Source organism: Carex rostrata, chromosome 18, assembly GCF_964058835.1.
Source record: "Carex rostrata chromosome 18, lpCarRost1.2, whole genome shotgun sequence".
NCBI classification, from domain to species: domain Eukaryota; kingdom Viridiplantae; phylum Streptophyta; class Magnoliopsida; order Poales; family Cyperaceae; genus Carex; species Carex rostrata.
Window position 1 is genome coordinate 3760397 of NC_135935.1, and position 23922 is coordinate 3784318.

The following is a 23922-nucleotide window of genomic DNA, read 5'->3' on the forward strand; positions in this document are numbered from 1 at the left end:
TCTTGAATTAAAACAGTTTCGGGAAATGGAGGCAATTATTATTGGTGCATCGCTGAAAACCTCCAATCCTCACTGCTCCCTTTTAATACACTGCGCGTCTCTCACACTCTGTACTATTGCCAATCTGGTGCCAACTCAGCACATTAATCTCACCATTTTCTCTCTATTTTTTTTTTTTTTAAATCTTCCACTCTGTTTCCTCCATCTCTATCCCCTTCATTGCTCCTCTATATAAACCCTGGCACTTCCATCTTCATCTCCACATTCAATCACTTCTTTCTATCTTCACTGAAAGAAACTAGAAAACCCATATCTCCCAACATAAATGGATTTTCTAAAAAACACTAGCAAGCTCTCTCTTCTACTCATCTTTTCATGCTCTTGTTTACTGTCTATTGCAAATGCTGGCAGTTTCTACCAGGATTTTGACATAACATGGGGCGACGGCCGTGGCAAAATCGTAAATAACGGCCAACTGTTGTCACTTTCACTTGACAAGACATCTGGCTCCGGGTTTCAATCCAAACATGAGTATCTCTATGGAAAGATTGACATGCAGCTTAAACTCGTACCCGGCAACTCCGCCGGAACTGTCACCGCATATTATGTATGTAACACCTATTTTTACCATAATTCCCTTGCTCATTTTGATTAGTTTTACATAAATCAGTTGCTAATATATCTATTTTCCTTCGTTGGTTATATGTACTTTCAGTTGTCGTCTCAAGGACCGACACATGATGAAATAGATTTTGAGTTCCTGGGAAACCTTACTGGAGACCCATACACGGTCCACACAAATGTGTTCACGCAGGGGAAGGGAAACAGAGAGATGCAGTTCAAGCTCTGGTTCGATCCAACCAAAGATTTCCACACCTATTCCGTCCTCTGGAATCCTAGACATGTCATGTAAGCTTCCCTTTTTAATTACACTTGAGCATAAATGAGGCAAGCATTGATTAATTAAACTAAAATTTTGTTTATGCAGTTTCATGGTGGATAATGTACCTCTCAGAGATTACAAGAACTTGGAATCAAAAGGCATTGCCTTCCCGAAAAACCAACCGATGAGGATCTACTCGAGCCTATGGAATGCTGACGACTGGGCTACACGAGGTGGCCTGGTCAAAACCGACTGGTCCCAGGCTCCATTCACAGCATCGTACAGGAACTTCAATGCCAATGCGTGTGTGTGGTCATCGGGTTCGGCCAAGTGCCCACCTTTGCAAACCAATGTGGCAGGAGATAATTGGTTCAACCAGGAACTAGATTCCACCAGTCTGGCCAGGATGAGGTGGGTCCAGAGGAATTACATGGTTTACAATTATTGTACGGATGGTAAGAGGTTTCCACAAGGGCTGCCACCGGAGTGTAATATGAATTGATAAATGGAGGAGCAGACGGGGACGGTCGATCATAATATTCATTTATTCTTTCTTTCTTTCTTTTCTCTTTTTTTTCCTCCTCTCTGTTTTGTTGTAAAATATAACGTTGATCAATGTACTCTTTGATTTTGTCAATGCAAAGCTATATGTTATGTCTTAGATCGTTCGTGCTATACAGTCTACAAGGTGCATTTCATTATAATTACTACTAAATACATCCAAGAAATAAGCGCCTTCAAATCCAACAAAGTTCATACAAGCATAATATTGGAATTTGATAAGGAAAAAAAAAAAGCAGAGTAAAATTGTATACATTTCAATAGTCATCACCAGTGGCGCATGCTATGATAGTGTAGTGTGTTTTTCTCTTTGGCTTAAGCATTCGATGCTCTTTTACATTCCACACAGCACTTGTTGTCCCTCATGGTTGAAGCTTGTGTCTAGAATTTAAATAAAAACAGAGTCAAAATGATTATGCTAAACATGGCCGAATGGCGTTTCCTCAGGCCACACCTCCACAGACCAAACTTAATAAATAAATAAATGCCAGTCGTTGAGGGAAGTAAATAAATAAAATTGTTACTAACCGACGCTGTTTCCTATTAAAGCTTTGGCAATGCTAGAGCCTAGAGCTGCCTAGGACAGCAAGTGCACCGAGTGACCGACATATGACAAAATGACAAGCTAGGCTAACAATTCTCATCACAAGATATTTATATACCGCCCCCCTTTACATTCAGGCGGTAAGACGTTCACAGGATTAAAACGTTGCATAGTAGTTAAATTGGAAATATATGCACGTGTCACTTGAATTTTACATTCAAGTGTTGGGCCCGATCGCGAGCAGCTTTAAGGAAAATTAATTTACATAAAAAATTTGAATTGTCAAGTCCGTGATTTTTAATAACCCAATATTGCATTGAGTCAATTGATTCAGGGGCGGATTTAACTTAGCCTAATGTGATCTATTAATCTCATTTATTATAATATTTTTAAAAAAACTTGTACTATAAATTATAATATTAAAAATTAAAATTGCTAGATGTATACTAAATTGTATACTAAATTTGACATCCATTTATTTTCTAAAATTTGTAAGTTGACCCATACTTCTTTATATATTAAAATCTTGACTCTCCTGCATTTTTTATTGTATTAATTTAGACGCTAAGTATGACACAATTGAAGAAATCTTGAAACAAATACACCTATAATTGTTAATTGCTGATCGCTAATCCGGTCATCTTGTCATCCGTTGCAGTCCGAATTAAGTGCTTACTATGTTGTATTGGTCAATTTTTTTTTTTTTTAATTTCTCATGGTGAATGACCCTCATTACTCAAATTTGGCTTAACATATAACAAAGATTAAACATTAATTAAACTCTATTTCTAATTTTCCAAGTAGTAAAATTTCTCTTTTCCATCTTTACATGGTTCCCTCTTTCCACGATACTCTGCTGATGGTGATTATACGTCAGTAGGCTTATAAGACTAATTCTTCAAGCAATGAATAAATATAATATCTCTGAACTGCCAACAACTTAATCAATTTTCTTGATACTTATTGATAATATACGGGGTACACGCTAATATAAAGAGTACCCCGAATCAACATCATACCATTATTATTATTATTTCTTTCCGTCGGCACAACAACAGTTGCTACAGTTATGAACATACATAATAACAAATGAGGAGGTTCCCGATACCTCGTACCTTTCATATCTCATCATGCCTCATGTTGAGTAGAGACACTATATTGAAACTAATTTTATTACTCTCTCAAGATATTCTTACAACTCTACTACTTAATAATCTAACCTCCAAGATTACACCCTCTACTACTTATATTATCCTACACCTCCAAACTACTACAACACTCTTCTTTATTACTCTCTTACTCTCTTATTTTGCTTGGATTGCTTTCTTGCTTGGATGGTGAAAATGAGGAGCAAGGCACCCTATCTATACTTGCTCCATGAGAGCCAAAGAAACATCTAGACCTAAGATATTTTTGGACTCTTCTAGATTTTCCTACATCTTACACTACAAGATATTTTATTTGGTAGTTTCTAGACAATTCTTGATATCTTCATGAAAACTAATTTTGGACTTGGGCTTGTTTATAATTTATATGTAGAAGTGGAGACATTGATTATGGGCCTTCAACACCTCATATTTAATATATTCGTTTTCAAAGTTCAAATCATCGATCCGATCCTCCTCAACATGATATCCATACTAAAATATGTATAGGAATGAAATTTTATAATTTTTGAAATTTTTTTACTATTTTTTAAGATAGGTACAAAACCATTGTTTTCAGACCGTTCAAAACAGTGATTTTGTACCTATCTGAAAAAATAGTAAAAAAGTTTCAAAAATTATAAAATTTGGTCTCCAAACATATTTTAATATAGATATCATATTGAACAGTTCATATCGACAATTTAGACATTGAAAACAAAGATAAAAAAAAATATGAGACATAATGAGGTATGAAAAACATGAGTTATATATTAGAACCTCCTCATAACATATATATATATATATATATAGAGTTAGGCTGGGGTGCTATGGATAGCATAGTGGCCTCTGTGCTACGGCTCAATATTCGAGTTTTCAAAATCCAAACGGTCGATCCGAACCGTTCATCTCATTCTCCATATTAATATCTGCTTGGAGACCAAATTTTACATTTTTCTGAATTTTTTTACTATTTATTAAGTATTTTACAAAATTGTTGATCCAACAGTGGCTGCACAAAACAGTAAAACCGTTGGATTAGCAATTTTCAAAGTGGCTTAATAAATAGTAAAAAAATTCAGAAAATTATAAAATTTGGTCTCCAAGCAGATATTAATATGGAGAATAAGATGAATGGTTCGGATCGACCGTTTGGATTTTGAAAACTCGAATATTGAGCCGTAGCATAGAGGCCACTATGCTATCCATAGCACCCCAGCCTAACTCATACATATATATATATATATATATCATTTAGAAATTATTTTATGTTCAATGCCTTGGTACAAAATGAACAAAACAACATAACAATTTGACATAAAAAGTATTAAAAATATATTATTTTGTACAACAATTGTAGTCAAAAGAAACTCGGTGACTGTAGTTCCAGCAATGAAATGCGCTTTCAGCTTTTTATATAAAAAAAAAAAAACAATTGTAGCCGAAAATGACGTCGCTATTAATTTGCTGTAGTTCTTTTTTTTCAGAATCATGTAGCGACATGTAACATACTGCGAATGATTACTTTTATATTTTGGTCAAGTCTGGTAGACTCGTTCAATTATTAAAGAATTTTAAAATAAAATTCTCTTTTCTTTTGTTTTTTGTAATTGTCAAGAGAAAATTTCGATTTCATGTTGGACTAGAGCGGGTTTACGACGGGTATGCAGATCGAAATCCGTCCTATATATGTCGGTTTAGTTTATCTGATTCATGTTTAGATTTGTGAGAGCAAATTTCAATAGTTCCGAGAATTTAACGCGTGTGCATAATCTCGATGCAATGAGTCTGATGCATACCTGCGGTACCCGTTGGAAGTCGATTCACATCCTCTTAGGTTACCGGACTGAGTACAATAGAATTGAACGGCCCACAATTGTTCTTTTTAACTTGGCACGAATCTCAAAGCGCAAATAATACTGTCAGTTTCAATTGTGTTGAATCAGGTACCTGGGAGGATACGGATCCTTGGAAGTCCCCCTATTCATAAATTAGAATCAGGAATTTAGAATTAATGTTTCGAACGATATTTGAATTTAAATAGAAGAGCTACCTCTGTACGTATGTGCTTCTTGTGATTTTCCATTCAACACAATTAAGATTTGAATTTAAATAGAAGAGCTACCTCTGTACGTATGTGCTTCTTGTGATTTTCCATTCAACACAATTAAGATTGTAGGACAGGCAGGGGCGGACTCACCTTGAGCCATTGCTCTCCATTGAATTTTAAAATTCAGTAAAAAAATACGGGTGCTGTATCACTTTGTCTTTCTCTAGAACTGAAAATCTCGCTAGGCTAGTTTAAAAACATTGTTAATGAAAAATTGTGTTATTTTTATATAAATTTTATAAAATTTTACAGATTCAGACTAACTTTAATTGTTATTTTTTAATTTGTAAAATGATATTATTTTGTTATTTTTATTATGTAAGAGGATGTTATTTATATTATTTTTTATCTAGTATCCGATAATTAATGAATTTGAATCCAATTTCTGCTCCTCCTCGACAGAAATTCTGCGTCTGCCTGACCACAGCAAATGAACATGCTCCGATCAGATCGTTTCCATGTTTTAGATAATTACTTATTGGGCCGGGTCGGATCATACGTTCTGGAACATGACATTTCAAGATTGAAATCACCAAAGATTGATTAAAAGGCCACCTCGACGGCCTCTGTCGAGTATTTAAAAAAGAAAAGTATTGATTAAAAGGCCATGTGCTAGGAGTGAATTAGGCTACGGTAATATGACGTATTTATGTTTTTTAAATTCAAACAGTCAATCTTAATTGTTCAATATGATTTTCTATGAAAATGTACTTGAAAATCAAATTTTATAAATTGGTATGTAAATATATTTTTATATGAAGGTCATGTTTAACGGTTCAGATTATCTGTTTTAACTTTAAAAATAGAGATATGAATTCATAGCATGAGTCAATTCGTAATATGCATCTTACCTCTAATAAATAATAATGACTCTGGGTTGTTTTAAAGGAAAATAAGAATCAAGCCCTATTTGTTGTATTGATTATGGTAGAAGGTTACGTCTTGATGAAAGAACTGTTACAATGCATCATATAAGAGAACAGTTGCTCAAATAATTTGAGCCGAAAATGAAATATAAACAGTGACGTAGTCAAAATTTTTATTAGGAGTAAGCAAAAAATAAATTATTAAAAAAATTGTTATTGTTTTTTATTTAATTTTTTTAATATAAATTTAAAATTTGTCAATACACTCTTTCTTAAAAATGATTCTTTTTTTTCTAAATTATTTGATAAAAAAATCAGGTTAAAAATTATATTTTTTTACTATAATTTGTGATTAAGATAATTTTTGTAATGTTAAAAAATAAATAGATTCATTGTATGTTAAAATCGTCAAATAGAAAGACAATGGTCTGAAACTCTGAAATTGAATGTTTAAGGTTCAAATAATTTCTAGTTGTTTATGGTTCTCTGTGAACCAATAATTATTTCTATTTTTATGCAACCAATATACTTAGTCTATTTAGAAAAAAAATATCCAATTATCTTTCTTTTTTCAAAGAGCCTGTTCACTTTTTTTTCTAAATCAACAAAACTCAGTTTTGTTAAATTCAAAATTGACACAAAAAAGATCGAATCAAGACACAGCTAAAAGAGAATCACAGCAAGGGTACGCAATGGACCGAAATAGAGGTAGGCAATGGCATAATTTTAGACGAATGTATAGTTAATTTTCAAAATCCAGGGGCAGACGGTTGCCTACCCCTGCTCTATACTAGCTCTGCCACTGAATATAAATGAAGATGGAAAGAAATGAGTTTAAAACTAGGAAAACATATGCTGATTTTAATAACAAAGTATAAACAGTTAGTAGAGTAAAGCTAGCGTGTGACATGCTCACCAAGAAAGTTTGGTGAGCATGACTCCAAAAGTATATCGGATCGACGTCAAATGCCAAATCCAAACCGTTGAAATCCATGTGCTTCATGAGTGATGCATATATATGCAAAATTTTGAAAGTTTCGAGTTTATTTGCTACACGGTTAAGTGGTCAAAGAAATGAACATTTTATTATAAGTTATTTTATATATTCAATTTTTATTATTTCTTTGACCACTTGACCGTGTAGCAAATAAACTCGAAACTTTCAAAATTTTGCATGTATATGCATCACTCATGAAGTACATGGATTTCAAAGGTTTGGATTTGGCATTTGACGTCGATCCGATATACTTTTGGAGTTATGCTCACCAAACTTTCTTGGTGAGCATGTCACACGCTAGCTTTACTCCAGTTAGTAAATTAGTCTTTCCATCTTGAGGCAGCTCCTCAGTGTTGTATTATGGCCCATTGATCCTGAATTTCATTCACCTGGATTTCTTGCCATTCAAATTTTCAAACGGATTTGTTGCCATTCAAAGTTTGACAGCGGATTTGTTGCCATTCAAAGTTTCAAACGGATTTGTCTTCCTTTTATTCTCGGATCTAGTTGATTTCTAATTGCACCAATTTGAATTTAATACTGGCTCATGGTTCATCAGACCCAATAAACATGATTTGTTGCTGATCGTTTTCTCTTCAACAGGATCCAGAAAATAAATAACTAAAAATAACTAAAAATAACTTTCAGTAAAAAATTTATAAATTGTTCGATCATCTTTCTTTTAATTAACAACTCATGATCAAATTAGTAGTTTGTCGTAAATGATCTTTTTGGATGCATTTTTAGTTGTCCTCAGTTTACCAGTAAGAGCGTTACTATATCCTTTTCACTTATCGAGAAGGTGTTCATTATAAATGATATTTATGTTAAAGAGATAGTTGTCCTCAGTATAAAATTAATGGATAATTTAATTTAATTAAACTAAAATAAAATTCACTTCTACATTAAAATGCCAGCTTATGATACATAAAACTAGTTATTATATTATTAAAAAACCATTTAAGAAAAAAGAATTTTGATCACTTTCATTTACTTTACCGAAATAAAATACATTGACTTGTCAACAAAAGAATAAACGAATATTATGGCTAATAAACGGTCAAGCTCTCTCTTAATCTCTCTATGCAAGGGAACACTCTGGTGGCAAGCCCTGTGGAAACCTCTTAGCATCAGCGCAATAGTTGTAAATCATGTAATTCCTCTGGACCCATCTCATCCTCTCCTGACTGGTAGAGTCCAGCTCCTGGTTGAACCAATTATCTCCTGCCACATTGGTCTTCATAGCAGGGCAATTAGTTGAACCAGACGACCACACACAGGCATTTGCGTTGAAATTTCTGTAAGAGGCCGTGAATGGAGCCTGGGACCAGTCGGTTTTAATCAAGCCGCCTCGTGTGGCCCAGTCCTCAGCGTTCCATAGGCTCGAGTAGATCCTCATTGGTTGGTTTTTCGGGAAGGAAATCCCTTTTGATTCCAAGTTCTTGTAATCTCTGAGAGGCACATTATCCACCATGAATCTGCATAAACAAATTTTTGTTTAATTAATGCTGGTAGAGTAAAAATACTTAAATTAATCAATGATAGCAGATGATTTAATTATGCTCAAGTATAAATTAAACAAACGGAAGCTTACATGACATGTCTTGGATTCCAGAGGATGGAATAGGTGTGGAAATCCTTGGTTGGATCAAACCAGAGCTTGAACTGCATCTCTCTGTTTCCCTTCCCCTGCGTGAACACATTTGTGTGGAGCGTGTATGGGTCTCCGCTAAGGTTCCCCAGGAACTCGAAATCTATTTCGTCATGTGTTGGTCCTTGAGATGACAACTGTTGACAGGCACACAAATTTATCCTCCAATCAGTGAGGCACATTTACAAAATCAATCAAATTAGTAGATATGAAAATAGGGTAAGAAGGTCGCTTACATAGTATGCAGTGACAGTTCCAGCAGAGTTACCGGGTACGAGTTTTAGCTGCATGTCGATCTTGCCATAGAGGTACTCATTTCTGGATTGAAACCCAGAGCCAGAACTCTTGTCTAGAGAAAGCGTCAAAAGTTGGCCATCGTTCAGTATTTTACCACGGCCGCTGCCCCATGTGATGTCGAAATCCTGGTAGAAACTACCGGCAACAACAATGGAGACCAAAGATGAACAAACCAATAAGAAGATGCTAGTATAACATTTAGTCATGATGGAAGAAAGAGGTTGCTATATTGCTATTTAGTATTTACTTGGGAAATTTGAAATGTGAGTGAAGAGAGACTGGGTTGGAGTGGTTTATATAGGAGATGAGAAAAATAAAGAGAGCGTGTGTTGGACTTGTTGAGAGAAAATGAATAGAAGAAATGATTGGAAATGAGCTGGAGACAGGAGTGAGAGGTGGATCCGCAAGGGACTGGAAGCTGGAGCCTGATGGAAGGGATACAATGGTCGTTTCGACTTTTAATGCAGTGACCGTGTAGACGTGTAGTTGAGGAATTAAAATCTCATTTTTTATTTTTATTTTAATTATTCAATTGTTTTTCCCGTTGGAATGTGCATGTGTTGATTTATTCGGAGTTTGCTGTTCTATTAAAGAAAATTTACCTGCTTCGTTTAATGAGTTTGTTTCACGCAAGATTTTTTTTTTTGTTGGTTTAATTACATGCCCGTAGGCTTATTTGACGTAAGATTTATTAAACCTTACATTTACTGTGTTAGTATTATACATAATTAAGCCTTGTCGAGTGTTAGCAAAGCCGGGCTTGTAAATAGTTCAATGTGATCATGAATACTTAAGAGGAGATGATCAATAAATGAATCAAGGAACAAAAAACGTTTCAAAATTGTCCTGCGGGGCAGAAAACGAAAACCTGGAAAGAAACCACTAGCTGCCTAGCTGGCTGCTCCTCACAAGATCCACATTAAACCGCGTTGCATCGGCGGAGCATGGTCCTGCTGCCTATATTTTTCCATGTCACAGCTTGCAGTGCGATATTTTAACTATTTACATTTCCTAAGACCAAGAAAATTTTGTACAAGACAATGGACATACACCCTATTTATACGACTTTCAAAGTACAACTTCCATCTACATATGCTGAAATTTAATTATTATTTTGTTGCTGTTGTTGTTCTATTACAGGAGACTAGTCAGTGTTATTAGATCATAAACGAATTCGGCTAGTATGACATCAGTATCATATGACACCAATTACAACATTGATTGAATAGATTTCAAACAACTAATTCAAACCGTTCAAACCGATTTACTTTATAAGTGATGCATTTACATTCAAATTTTTTTTTCAAGCGGTCAAAAATGTTGACAAATGAATGATTAAAATTAATTTAAAAACTTACACATTTTACTGCTTGACTTGACACTAAATAAATTTGAAAAATTATAAATTTTGTAAGTAAACACGCAACTAATGAAATAGATGGGTTTGAACGGTTTGGATTTACAGTTTGAAGTTAATTCGATAGGTTTTGGAGTTAGTGTTATATAAGCTGAAATGACACTTATGTCATACTAGTCAAACTAATCATCAACTCAGTGAAATGATCGTGGGCTGTATCTCGGTTTATTTTTTATTTTTAAGGTTTCTCTGTTTATTGAAAAAACAAATTGAGGAAACTCATACCGCCGACCTGAATTGCCACTGCGATATATTTATATGGAAAAATTATTTTGAGGAAATAGTATTACCAATATTAAAATTAATGTATTAAGTCAATATTGTTTAAATTGATAAATTAGTAAGACAATATTTAGAGAGGGATGTAGTAATAGTAATTGGGGTCAATTGACTCATATTTTTTTTTGTATTTATTGTTAATTATATATATATAGAGAGAGAGAGCAGGGATCAAGTTACAACAATTTTTGAATTACAACAAGTTACAACAATCATTTTTTACATTTTCAAAGTTCAAATCGTCGATCCAAACCGTTAGATGTGATCTCTACAATAAAATGTCCTTGGAGACCAAATTGTACATTTTTTGAATTTTTTTTTACTATTTATTAAAATGGGTACAAAAACTAGTCAAATTTAGACCATTGAATTTTGTACCCATCTTAATAAATAGTAAAAAAATTTCAAAAAATGTAAAATTTGGTCTCCAAGCACATTTTATTGTAGAGATCACATCTAACGGTTTGGATCAACAATTTGGACTTTGAAAATGTAGAAAATAGTTGTTGTAACTTGTTGTAACTCAAAAATTGTTGTAACTTGATCCCTCCTCATATATATATAGAGATGGGCTACGGTGAGTTGCGATGTAAAATGCGTTTCTACTTCATACCGTATTTTTATTTTGAAAGTCCAAACGACCGATCTGAACCATTAGATGTTTAATCCATATTGCAATGTGCTTAGAGACCAAATTATATATTTTTTGAAATTTTTTTACTATTTATTAAGCATTTTTTTAAATTGCTGTTTTGCTGTGAACAGTAAAAACAGTAAAATTTTCTGGACCATCAGATCAGCAACTTTCAAAAATACTTAATAAATAGTAAAAAAAAATTCAAAAAATGTAAAATTTAGTCTCCAAGCACATTTCAATATGGAGAACAAGATAAACGGTTCGGATCGACGTTTTGAACTTTAAAATTACAAAATATGAGCGTGAAATAAAATAGTCGCTTTACTTCGCAACTCACCGTAGCCCATCTCATATATATATGTATAGAGAGAGAGAGAGAGAGAGAGAGAGATGGGTTATGGTGCATTGCAATGCATAGGCCATGGTGTGCATTGGACCATAAATCACCGATTCAAAGTCCAAATGACCGATCCAAACCGTTAACCTTGTTCTCCATATTAATATGTGCTTGGAGACCAAATTTTAAATTTTTTGAAATTTTTTTACTATTTATTAAGCCACTTTGAAAATCACTGATCCAACGGTGACTGTTTGGAACAGTAAAATCAGAAGCCACCGTTGGATCAGCGATTTTCAAAGTGGCTTAATAAATAGTAAAAAAATTTCAAAAAATTTAAACTTTGGTCTCCAAGCACATATTAATATGGAGAACAAGATGAACGGTTTGGATCGGTCATTTGGACTTTGAATCGGTGATTTATGGTCTAATGCACACCATGGCCTATGCATTGCAATGCACCATAGCCCATCTCTCTCTCTATATATATATAGTTTAGGAAAAAAATATTTTGAATATTGTAAAATTGATTTTCGTTCGTAACAATTTTATCTTATATGATTGAATCTAATTCATATTTGACCCTCATAATTCAAAAATCTGATTCTACCTCTCACTATATTGATACAAGGACATACAACAACAATTGTACTCTTAGATCTGATCTAATAACATATTCTGATTATCTTATCTTAAAGTTAGGACAAATTTTGGTAACATTTATCGTACACGTCTCATTAGCTAGTTCTATGATTTTGATTATAAATTTCTCAAACACAAACTCACTCGTCCCGGCGGCCCGTATTAGGAAAAAAGATACAGTAATATCATGAGTTATTTTTCTTGTTTCTTAAATTTTTAAGAAACATGATTATTTTTATGAATAATTATTTCTGTACCCGTGCTACAGTACCCGCACAGTACCTGCGCTACAGTAATTACATTTAGAGAAATAATGTATTATGGTCCCCACTAATTATATTGTATCAACTAATTATTATTCTAAAAAGATATTATATAGTCTCAACTAATTATTATTCTAAAATCCTAGCAGCACCCTTTCGAAGCCTCGGCACTAATTCCGCGTCAACATTTCTCTAACAAAAATAGTTGACCTAATAAAAATAAATATTTCAGTGCATAGATAAAAATACTTTCAATACTTAGATATTGATACTTTCAGTGTCATATGTAAAAAGAGGACGGATCCAATTACAAGATTATGGCAGTTTAGGTCCCCACAAAGCAGTTATGTAAAAATTACAAGATTGTTTACTATATAGATATAAATACTTGTGTTCTTTGAACTATATACTTCAAGATTTAACTATTAATATTAAAAAAAAAGTTATAGATCTAGAACGATTGCGGTCCCCACAAGCAATTATGACAGTTTAGGTGCGGGTACGATGTCAGAAATTTCAAAAATAGGCGCGGGTACGATTATTTAAAAATAATTAATTTATCATTTACATTGTTTCCTATATAGATATAAATACTTGTGTTCTTTGAACTATATACTTCAAGATTTGACTATTAATATTTTAAAATAAACTTACAGATCTAAAACAGTTGCGGTCCTCACAAGCAATTATGGCAGTTTAGGTGCGGGTACGACATTAGAAATTTCAAAAAAAAGTACGGGTACGATTATTTAAAAATAATTAATTTATCATTTACATTGTTTACTATATAGATATAAATATTTGTGTTCTTTGGACTACATACTTCAAGATTTGACTATTAATATTAAAAAAAAAGTTACAGATCTGAAGTGCAGTTATAACAGTTTGGTCCCCACAAACAGTTATATATGGCAGTTTAGGTGCGGGTACTCATATCAACTTCCTATTTTTATTAAGTTAATATTCTTGTAAGGAATATGCACATGTACACAGCCAAGAGAGTTCACAAACTGCACCGAAAATTTTAAATTTACCATGAAAAAATAGAAAAACTACGAATTCCGCAAAATGCGAAAAACGTTACAAAGACAATGTGGGATTGCGTCCACGGATTGGACGCTCGCCAACTTATTCTTTTTTCATCAGGTCTGTCCATTCAAATGATTTCATTGATTCTAATTGGACCAAATAAAAAACTAATTATAATGGAGACCAAAGATGTCGAAATCCTGGTAGAAACTACCAGCAACAACAATGGAGACCAAAGATGAACAAACCAATAAGAAGATGCTAGTATAACATTTAGTCATGATGGAAGAAAGAGGTTGCTATTGCTATTTAGTATTTACTTGGGAAATTTGAAATGTGAGTGAAGAGAGACTGGGTTGGAGTGGTTTATATAGGAGATGAGAAAAATAAAGAGAGCGTGTGTTGGACTTGTTGAGAGAAAATTAATAGAATAAACGATTGGAAATGAGCTGGAGACAGGAGTGAGAGGTGGATCCGTACGGAAATAAATCTGCTGTGATTTCTCCGGGATCGCAGGACTCTGTTATTCGAAATTCATTCATTTATTTAGAGATTCGTGCATAAATAAAATAAGCGTTGTTAAAATTTATACATTTTAAAAATAAAATGTTAGATTTGTAATAACAGGGTCCTGCAATCTCCGATGAATCACAGCAGATTTATTTCGGGATCCGTACGGGACTGGAAGCTGGAGCCTGATGGAAGGGATACAATGGTCGTCTCGACTTTTAATGCAGTGACCGTGTAGTTTGAGGAGTTAAAACACTCATTTTTTATATTTTATTTTAATTATTCAATTGTTTTTTATGTACGGTCCCGATCTGTCTGGATGTCACGTGATTACACGAAATATAATTTGATGCGATTAAAAATTCAATTTTAAAAAATTGAGAATTCACACGTACAGAACCGATTTTTTTAAAAATACCCAAAATAATAAATATTTTATTTAAAATGACCAAGTTTTGAGGGAAATTTTAAAAATGCCCAGGCCGCAGATTTTTTCTGCGCTCCGAAATTTTTATTCCGGAGCGTAGAAAATATTTGCGCCCCGAAATTTTTTTTTTTTTAGAATTTTTTAGAATTTTTTATCTCGAGCGCAGATTTTTTCTACGGCCCGGATTTTTTTTTTTTTTTTTTTTTTTTTAGAGTTTGGAGAAAAAAATCCATGGTTTGGTATATGTATAATATGTATAATATATATATCTATAATATAATATATGTATATGTATATGGAGTACGGCTAACGCGCTTCCTCTAGCATATGGGCCGAAATGCTTCCGGTGGAAATTTGAAATTTCAAAATCCAAAAAGTCAATCTGAACCGTTCATCTTCTTCTCCATATTAATATCTGCTTGGAGACCAAATTTTACATTTTTCTGAATTTTTTTACAATTTATTAAGCCACTTTGAAAATTGCTGATCCAACGGTGGCTTACCAAACAGTAAAAATCAGAAGCTACCGTTGGATCAGCGATTTTCAAAATGGCTTAATAAATAGTAAAAAATTTCAGAAAAATGTAAAATTTGGTCTCCAAGCAGATATTAATATGGAGAAGATGATGAACGGTTCAGATCGACTTTTTGGATTTTGAAATTTCAACTTTCCACCGGAAGCATTTCGGCCCATATGCTAGAGGAAGCGCGTTAGCCGTACTCTATGTATATGTATAATATATGTAGAGTGTGGCTAATTTGCTATCGGAAGCACTTTGACCGAGGTGCTTCCGGGGCTATATTAGCATATGTGATGTTTAAACAACAAATCCAAACCGTTAGATGTTTAATCTATATTAAAATCTACTTGGGGACTAAATTTTACATTTTTTGAAATTTGTTTACTATTTATTAAGATGGTTTGAAAATCGCTGTTTTTATTAAAATTCTGCACCATAAAAAACAGTGATTTTCAAACCATTTTAATAAATAGTAAAAAAATTCCAAAAAATGTAAAATTTAGTCCCCAAGTAGATTTTAATATAGATTAAACATCTAACGGTTTGGATTTGTTGTTTGAACATCACATATGCTAATATAACCCCGGAAGCACCTCGGTCGAAGTGCTTCCGGTAGCAAATTAGCCACACTCAATATATGTATATGTATATGTATATGTATATGTATGTATATATATGTATATGTATATATAATATATGTATAATATATATTACATATATTATATATACATATACATATAATGTATATATAATATGAGGAGGGATCCACTTACAACAACTTGAAAGTTACAACATCTTACAACATCGTTTTTTTTCATTTTCAAAGTCCAAATCGTCGATCCAAACCGTTAGATATTCAATCTATATTAAAACGTGGTTGCAGACCAAATTTTACATTTTTTGGAATTTTTTTGCTATTTATTAAGATGGGTACAAAATCGCTGTATTTATTAAAATTCTGCACCATTAAAAAACAGCGATTTTGTACCCATCTTAATAAATAGCAAAAAAATTCCAAAAAATGTAAAATTTGGTCTGCAACCATGTTTTAATATAGATTGAATATCTAACGGTTTGGATCGACGATTTGGACTTTGAAAATGAAAAAAAACGATGTTGTAAGATGTTGTAACTTTCAAGTTGTTGTAAGTGGATCCCTCCTCATATAATATATGTATAATATATATTACATATATTATATATACATATACATATATTATACATATATTATATTATATACACATATATTGTATTGTACATATATTATATTATATTATATATAGATATCCATATATTATATCATATATACATATACATATACATATATTATATTATAGATATATATATATATTATACATATACATATACATATACATATACATATACATATACATATACATATACATATACATATACATATACATATACATATACATATACATATACATATACATATACATATACATATACATATACATATACATATACATATACATATACATATACATATACATATACATATACATATACATATACATATACATATACATATACATATACATATACATATACATATACATATACATATACATATACATATACATATACATATACATATACATATACATATACATATACATATACATATACATATACATATACATATACATATACATATACATATACATATACATATACATATACATATACATATACATATACATATACATATACATATACATATACATATACATATACATATACATATACATATACATATACATATACATATACATATACATATACATATACATATACATATACATATACATATACATATACATATACATATACATATACATATACATATACATATACATATACATATACATATACATATACATATACATATACATATACATATACATATACATATACATATACATATACATATACATATACATATACATATACATATACATATACATATACATATACATATACATATACATATACATATACATATACATATACATATACATATACATATACATATACATATACATATACATATACATATACATATACATATACATATACATATACATATACATATACATATACATATACATATACATATACATATACATATACATATACATATACATATACATATACATATACATATACATATACATATACATATACATATACATATACATATACATATACATATACATATACATATACATATACATATACATATACATATACATATACATATACATATACATATACATATACATATACATATACATATACATATACATATACATATACATATACATATACATATACATATACATATACATATACATATACATATACATATACATATACATATACATATACATATACATATACATCTACATATACTATATTATAGATATATATATTATACATATACCAAACCATGGATTTTTTTCTCCAAACTCTAAAAAAAAAAAAAAAAATCCGGGCCGCAGAAAAATCTGCGCTCGGGATAAAAAATTCTAAAAAAAAAAAAAAAAAAAAATTTTCGGGGCGCAAATATTTTCTGCGCTCCGGAATAAAAATTCCGGAGCGCAGAAAAAATCTGCGGCCTGGGCATTTTTAAAATTTCCCTCAAAACTTGGTCATTTTAAATAAAATATTTATTATTTTGGGTATTTTTAAAAAAATCGGCGTACAGAATGCAGACAATTGATTATGAAAATTTGAAACAATGAGTGTTCATTTGTATTATGAAATTAATTATGAAAAAAAAATTATATTTTTAAAAATATATATATCTATTTAATTATTTTAGTTTAGTTTAGCCATAAGTAATTTTTTATTTCATTATTGTTTTTAAATAGTATAACGTTATGTTCTGTATTCATTTTCACCAATTAAGTTAAAGTTGACTTAATAGGAGAGAATAATATTAAATATAAAATTACATTAAAAAAAACTGTTGTGCCACCATCTATTTATTTAAATCAATAATATATTGCAAATTTAATATTTTAATGGTTATAATTTGTAACATTTGGTAAACATAATTTTTTTTAAAATTATATTATATATAAATATTATATTTATAAATTTAAAGGTTAAAGTTGGATAAATTCAAACTTAAGATAAAATAAAGATTCCAACGTGGCATCTAAGTCCACCTCTCTCCTGTAGTCGCGTGAAAGGAAGAATAAAATAACGACAAGAAAAGAAAAGGTTTGACAAGTGTTGTCCGAATTCCATAGAATATTTAGTTCCACAAGACAAGTATAAAACAAATAGAGGTATTTACATACAACTTTTCGAAGGGTATTCTGTTTCTCTTAAGTTCAATCTGTACATTGAGCCAGTCAGGGCTGACAAGTAGAAAAATTATTGTTTTTAAATAGTATAACGTTCTGTTCTATATTGATTTTAACCAATTAAGTTAAAGTTGGCTTAATATAAGAAAATAATATTAAATATAAAATTACAATGAAAAAAAACTGTCGTGCCGCCATTTATTTATTTAGACCATTAATATATTGTAAATTTAATATTTTAATGGGTTGTAATTTATAATATTTGGTAGACATAATATTTTTTAAAAATTATATTATATGTAAACATTATATTTATAAATTTAAAGGTTAAAGTTGCATAAATTCAAACTGAAGATAAAATAAAGATTCCATCGTGGCATCCAAGTCCTCCTCTCTCCTGAAGTCGCGTGAAAGGAAGAATAAAATAACGAAAAGAAAAGAATAGGGGAGACGAGTGTTGTCCGAATTTCATAGAATATTTAGTCCCATAAGAGAAGTATAAAACAAATAGAGGTGTTTTTATACAACTTTTCAAAGGGTTCTGCTTCTCTTAAATTCGGTCCGGACGTAGAGCCAGCCAGGCCTGACAAGTAGAAAAATTATTGTTTTTAAATAGTATAACGTTCTGTTACTTATTGATTTTAACCAATTAAGTTAAAGTTGGCGTAATATAAGAAAATAATATTAAATGTAAAATTACAATGAAAAAAAATACTGTCGTGTCACCATCTATTTATTTAGACCAATAATATATTGTAAATTTAATATTTTAATGGATTGTAATTTGTAACATTTGGTAGACAATTTTTTTTAATTATATTATTTGTAAATATTATATTTATAAATTTAAAGGTTAAAGTTGCATAAATTCAAACTTAAGATGAAATAAAGATTCCAACGTGGCATCCAAGTCCTCCTCTCTCCTGTAGTCGCGTGAAAGGAAGAATAAGATAATGAAAATAAAATAATAGGGGAGACAAGTGTTGTCCGGATTTCATAGAATATTTAGTCCCACAAGAGAAGTATAAAGTAAATAGTGGTGTTTATATACAACTTTTTAAAGGGTACTCTGTTTCTCTTAAGTTCGGTCCAGACGTAGAGCCAGCCTAGCTTGACAAGCAGAAAAATTATTGTTTTTAAATAGTATAACGTTCTGTTCTGTATTGATTTTAACCAATTAAGTTAAAGTTGTCGTAATATAAGAAAATAATATTAAATATAAAATTACAATGAAAAAAAACTGTCGTGCCACTATCTATTTATTTAGACCAATAATATATTGTAAATTTAATATTTTAATGGGTTGTAATTTGTAACATTTGGTAGACATATATTTTTTTTAAATTATATTATATGTAAATATTATATTTATAATTTATAGGTTAAAGTTGCATAAATTCAAACTTAAGATAAAATAAAGATTCCAACGTGGCATCCAAGTCCTCTCTTCTGTAGTCGTATGAAAGGTAGAATAAAATAATGAAAAGAAAAGAAAAGGGGAGACAAGTGTTGTTCGGATTCCATATAATATTTAGTACCACAAGAGAAGTATAAAGCAAATAGAGGTGTTTATATACAACTTTTCAAAGGATATTTTGTTTCTCTTAAGTTCGGTCCGGACGTAGAGCCAGCCAAGCCTGACAATCAAAAAAAGAGTGATTTGACTGCTGTAGGAAAAAAAAAAATTTTGGTCTAAGGTTATAAATTTTTTCCCATAATTTTACGCTTGCGTGGGTACAAGTTACACCTGGTTTGGATGGAGAGTAGAGGAAGGAAGGGAATGGAAATAAAAGAAAATTTTTCATCGAATCATGTTTAGTTGACAAAATTATGTCAGATGTTAAGTGTACAAGAGTTTGAAGGTTCAACCCTGTATCATTGTAATTAATAGAATATGTATCCCTCCCAATTTGAAGTGGAAAAAATTGTTGCAAATATTTTTGTTAAAAATAACACAAATGTCTAACTCTATATCTTATCAATATAATTCTCATACAAGTTTTTTTATCACAAACCTACAACAACAACCAAATTTCTCATTAACATTCTAAATTTTAATTAACCAAACAAGAAATAAGACGGAAATGGAAGTTAAATTTATTTTCTCTCATTAATCAGTCAAACATAGGGCTGGCAAAAAAATTCGAGGTTCGTGATTCGATTTGGGTTTGATTCGGGTTTGATTCGAGTTTAATTCGATTCGAAATGGGTTCGAATTGAAACGAACCAAACTAGGTTCGGTTCAGAATTAATTCAAACCAAACTCAAACCTAGCCTGGTTCGATCGAAATAGGTTCGTGATTTTTTTGTGGTTCGGATCTCATAAAATCACCGGCCATTCATTTACTTGATGAAATTAAAATTGAAGATAGAGAGTCATAATTTAACTTAGCCGACACTCCCTCGCTCCCAAATCTCAATAACCTAGTTCTCTCTCCACCTCTCCCTAACTCACTCTCCCTCTAGCTCTAAAATCTAGCCGATGCTCTCGGCGACTGTCTGTCTGTCCGGCTGTCACTCCTCTCTCCGGCCTAGATGACTGTCTCTCCTCTCTCTTCGGTCGTCTCTCATAGTTCATATCAAGAAAGTCATCTCTGATGTATTTTTTCATGAACAATTTTTCAACTTAAAAACACTTATTTCATAGTTTATACCGATAAAAGGAAGCCATGTGAATTTTGTCCCGCGAGAAAAAATTAATGTATAAACTACCGGTATAACTAGGGCTGCTAAAAAATAATTTAGTTCGTGATTCGATTCGGGTTCGATTCGAAAAATGTGTAGTTCGCAATTAATTCGATTCGAAATGGATTCGGTTCGAAACGAATCAAACCAGGTTCGGTTCGAAATTAATTCAAACCAAACTCAAACCTAAGATAAGTTCGGTTCGGTTCGTTGCCACCCCTAGTCAAACACGAGAAAGTTAAATACATTAATCTTCCTTTCTATTCCATTACATTCCATTACATTCTATTATTCACCTTTTCTTCTTTTCCCTACTCTGCATCCAAACAGGGTGTTAGGGAAAACTAATAGGTAAGAGTGGGAACAAAACATGCATCCGAACAGGCTTGGGAATAAAATTTGCAATTAGCCCGAATTCCTATCGATTCCCATTAAAATTTTGCTTACCGACTAAGTTTAATAAGTTTGTTTCACGCAAGTTTTTTTTTTTGGTTAGTTCAATTACATGCCCGTAGGCTTATTTGACGTAAGATTTATTAAACCTTGCATTGACTGTGTTAGTATTATACATAATTAAGCCTTGTCGAGTGTTAGCAAAGCCGGGCTTGTAAACAGTTCAATGTGAGCACTAATACTCGAGAGGAGATGCTCATATATAAATGAATCAAGGAACAAAAAAGTTTCAAAATTGAGGAAACAGTATTAACAAAACTAAAATTAATGTATTAAGTCAATATTGTTTAAATTGATAAATTAGTAAGATAATATTATTCAGAGGCGGATGTAGTAACAGTATATGGGGGTCAATTGACCCCTATATTTTTTTTCAAATTTTTTGTATTTATAGTTAATTTTCTCTATAGTTTAGAAGAAAATGTTTTGAATACAGTAAATTGACTCTCATTCACAATTTCTTTTAATATGATTGACTTCTATTCATGTTTGACTCTCATAGTTGAAAGGTCTGATTCCGCCACTGATAATATTGGTACAATTAAGGACATACAATAGCAATTGTACTCTTAGATCTGATGTAATAATCTATTCTGATTACCTTATCTTAAAGTTAGAACAAATGTTGATAACCTTGAGTCCTTGATCGTAATTGTAGGTAAGGTCTGCTAGTTTTACAATTTTGATTATAAATTTCTCAGAGGCACTCACCCGGTCCGGCGGCCCGTACAAGGAAAAAAAATACACAGAATATCGTGAGTTATTTTTCTTGTTTCTTAAAATTTCAAAAAACATTATTTTTTTTCTTAAGTTAATGTTCTTGTATGAAATATGCACACGTACACAACCAACAAGGTTCACAAACTGCACTGAAATTTTAAAATTTACCATACAAAAATAAAAATAAAAACATAAAAACTACGAATTCTGCAGAATGCGAAAAATATCACAAAGACGCTGATCAACTTATTCGTTTTTCATCAGGTCTGCCCATTCAAATGGTTTCATTAATTCTAATTGAGCCGAATAAATAACATGAGGCTCACCTTTTTGTGGTCTCAACTCTCAACATCGGATTGCGTCTATAGTAAATATGAAATTCTTACAAAATCGTGATTTATGGGTTTATTTTTATTTTTTTAATGATAAATATAAAAATTTCAGCACAATGCACGCTATGCTTATAATAATAAAAAAAAAATTAATCGACCAAACCAAGATAAAAACTAAAAACGAAGAGCACAATTACTCAATTTTTTGTCCTATGTTCATCCCTCCTATATTAACAATAATACCGTGAATTTGACAGACAGATATTGATCCTAAGGGTTGAACTATATATTCTGTCCAGTCCTAATTAAGTCATTCTTACTTCTATTTTTCAATCAAATATAGATTAATAGATACAATTTGTTATTTGTCCATCAGAAATAGGATCATTCGGATGGTGGAGCCTGCTACTTAAAGTTAGAATAGCAGGCGGTACAGACCCGGCCCCTAATACGACTTCAGCAGTGGGTCGTCATGATGATAATTGATAAGACATTCTGCCTGTTCAATATTAATATCCTATAGTCCTACTCGTGCTGAAATTCTTTGCCGTGTAGCAATTGTGCTGCACACTTTTTAATCGTTCTACTGCTTCGAAATTAGTATAACACCAATCTAAAATCCTCTCTTGATAATTAATATCCGTTCGTGTCAAGTGCTATGCAATACGTGATGCGCGTCAGAGGAGGACAAGTTCTACCATGGATAAAATGGTAGAGAAAAACATATTTTTGTTTTGAAGTTTATTTTGTTTAGGCACTACTTCGCTTCGTCTTAATTTGTTTGATGAAATCCAATAATAGCAGGCCTTCTAACTCGAGAGAAAAAAAATACACAAGCAAAAGCCCAAAAATAAGAACTAACTGTTAAAAAAAAAAAAAAAAAAAGTCTTTGATCTAGTGTCAAAAACACATATTCTCTATGTGAAAAATTATAAGTTTGAAATTCGGATGGGAAACTTTTTTTTTTTTAATAACAAGGGTATTAAATAGTTTGGTGACTTGACCTCCAACTAGGGGGGTCAATGGCACCCTTTTATCCGTTTATCCAACCTGTACCGTATTCGATAAGATGGGTACGAGTAAATAATTTTTTTGTTATCTAAACAAGGGTATATGTAAAGCATATTCTGTACCCATTACCCGATCGGGTAATTATAAACAAAATATAATATATATTAATGAGCAATGAATATTAATTCTCCAACTATTTTTGATAGTTGTGTTACGATTAATTAACCATTAAATCACGTAAATAAATTTTAGCAAATCACAATAAAG

At 31.5% G+C, this 23922-nt stretch overlaps 2 protein-coding genes across 2 annotated transcripts; one reads left to right on the forward strand and one right to left on the reverse strand.

Moving 5' to 3' along the window:
* Positions 1–209: 209 nt before the first annotated feature.
* On the forward strand, positions 210–1540 carry LOC144569289 (xyloglucan endotransglucosylase protein 1-like). The gene is made up of 3 exons (XM_078319556.1): positions 210–607; positions 716–909; positions 989–1540. Exons 1-3 carry the CDS (start codon positions 326–328, stop codon positions 1383–1385), a joined length of 873 nt encoding a protein of 290 aa, XP_078175682.1. The 5' UTR covers positions 210–325; the 3' UTR covers positions 1386–1540.
* A 6464-nt stretch (positions 1541–8004) lies between these two features.
* Positions 8005–9318, reverse strand: LOC144569316 (putative xyloglucan endotransglucosylase/hydrolase protein 23). Its single transcript, XM_078319601.1, has 3 exons — positions 8994–9318; positions 8701–8894; positions 8005–8584 (listed from the first exon to the last, which is right to left on the reverse strand). The coding sequence occupies exons 1-3, from the start codon at positions 9258–9260 to the stop codon at positions 8188–8190; spliced, it is 858 nt and encodes a 285-aa protein (XP_078175727.1). The 5' UTR covers positions 9261–9318; the 3' UTR covers positions 8005–8187.
* Between the last annotated feature and the right edge of the window lie 14604 nt (positions 9319–23922).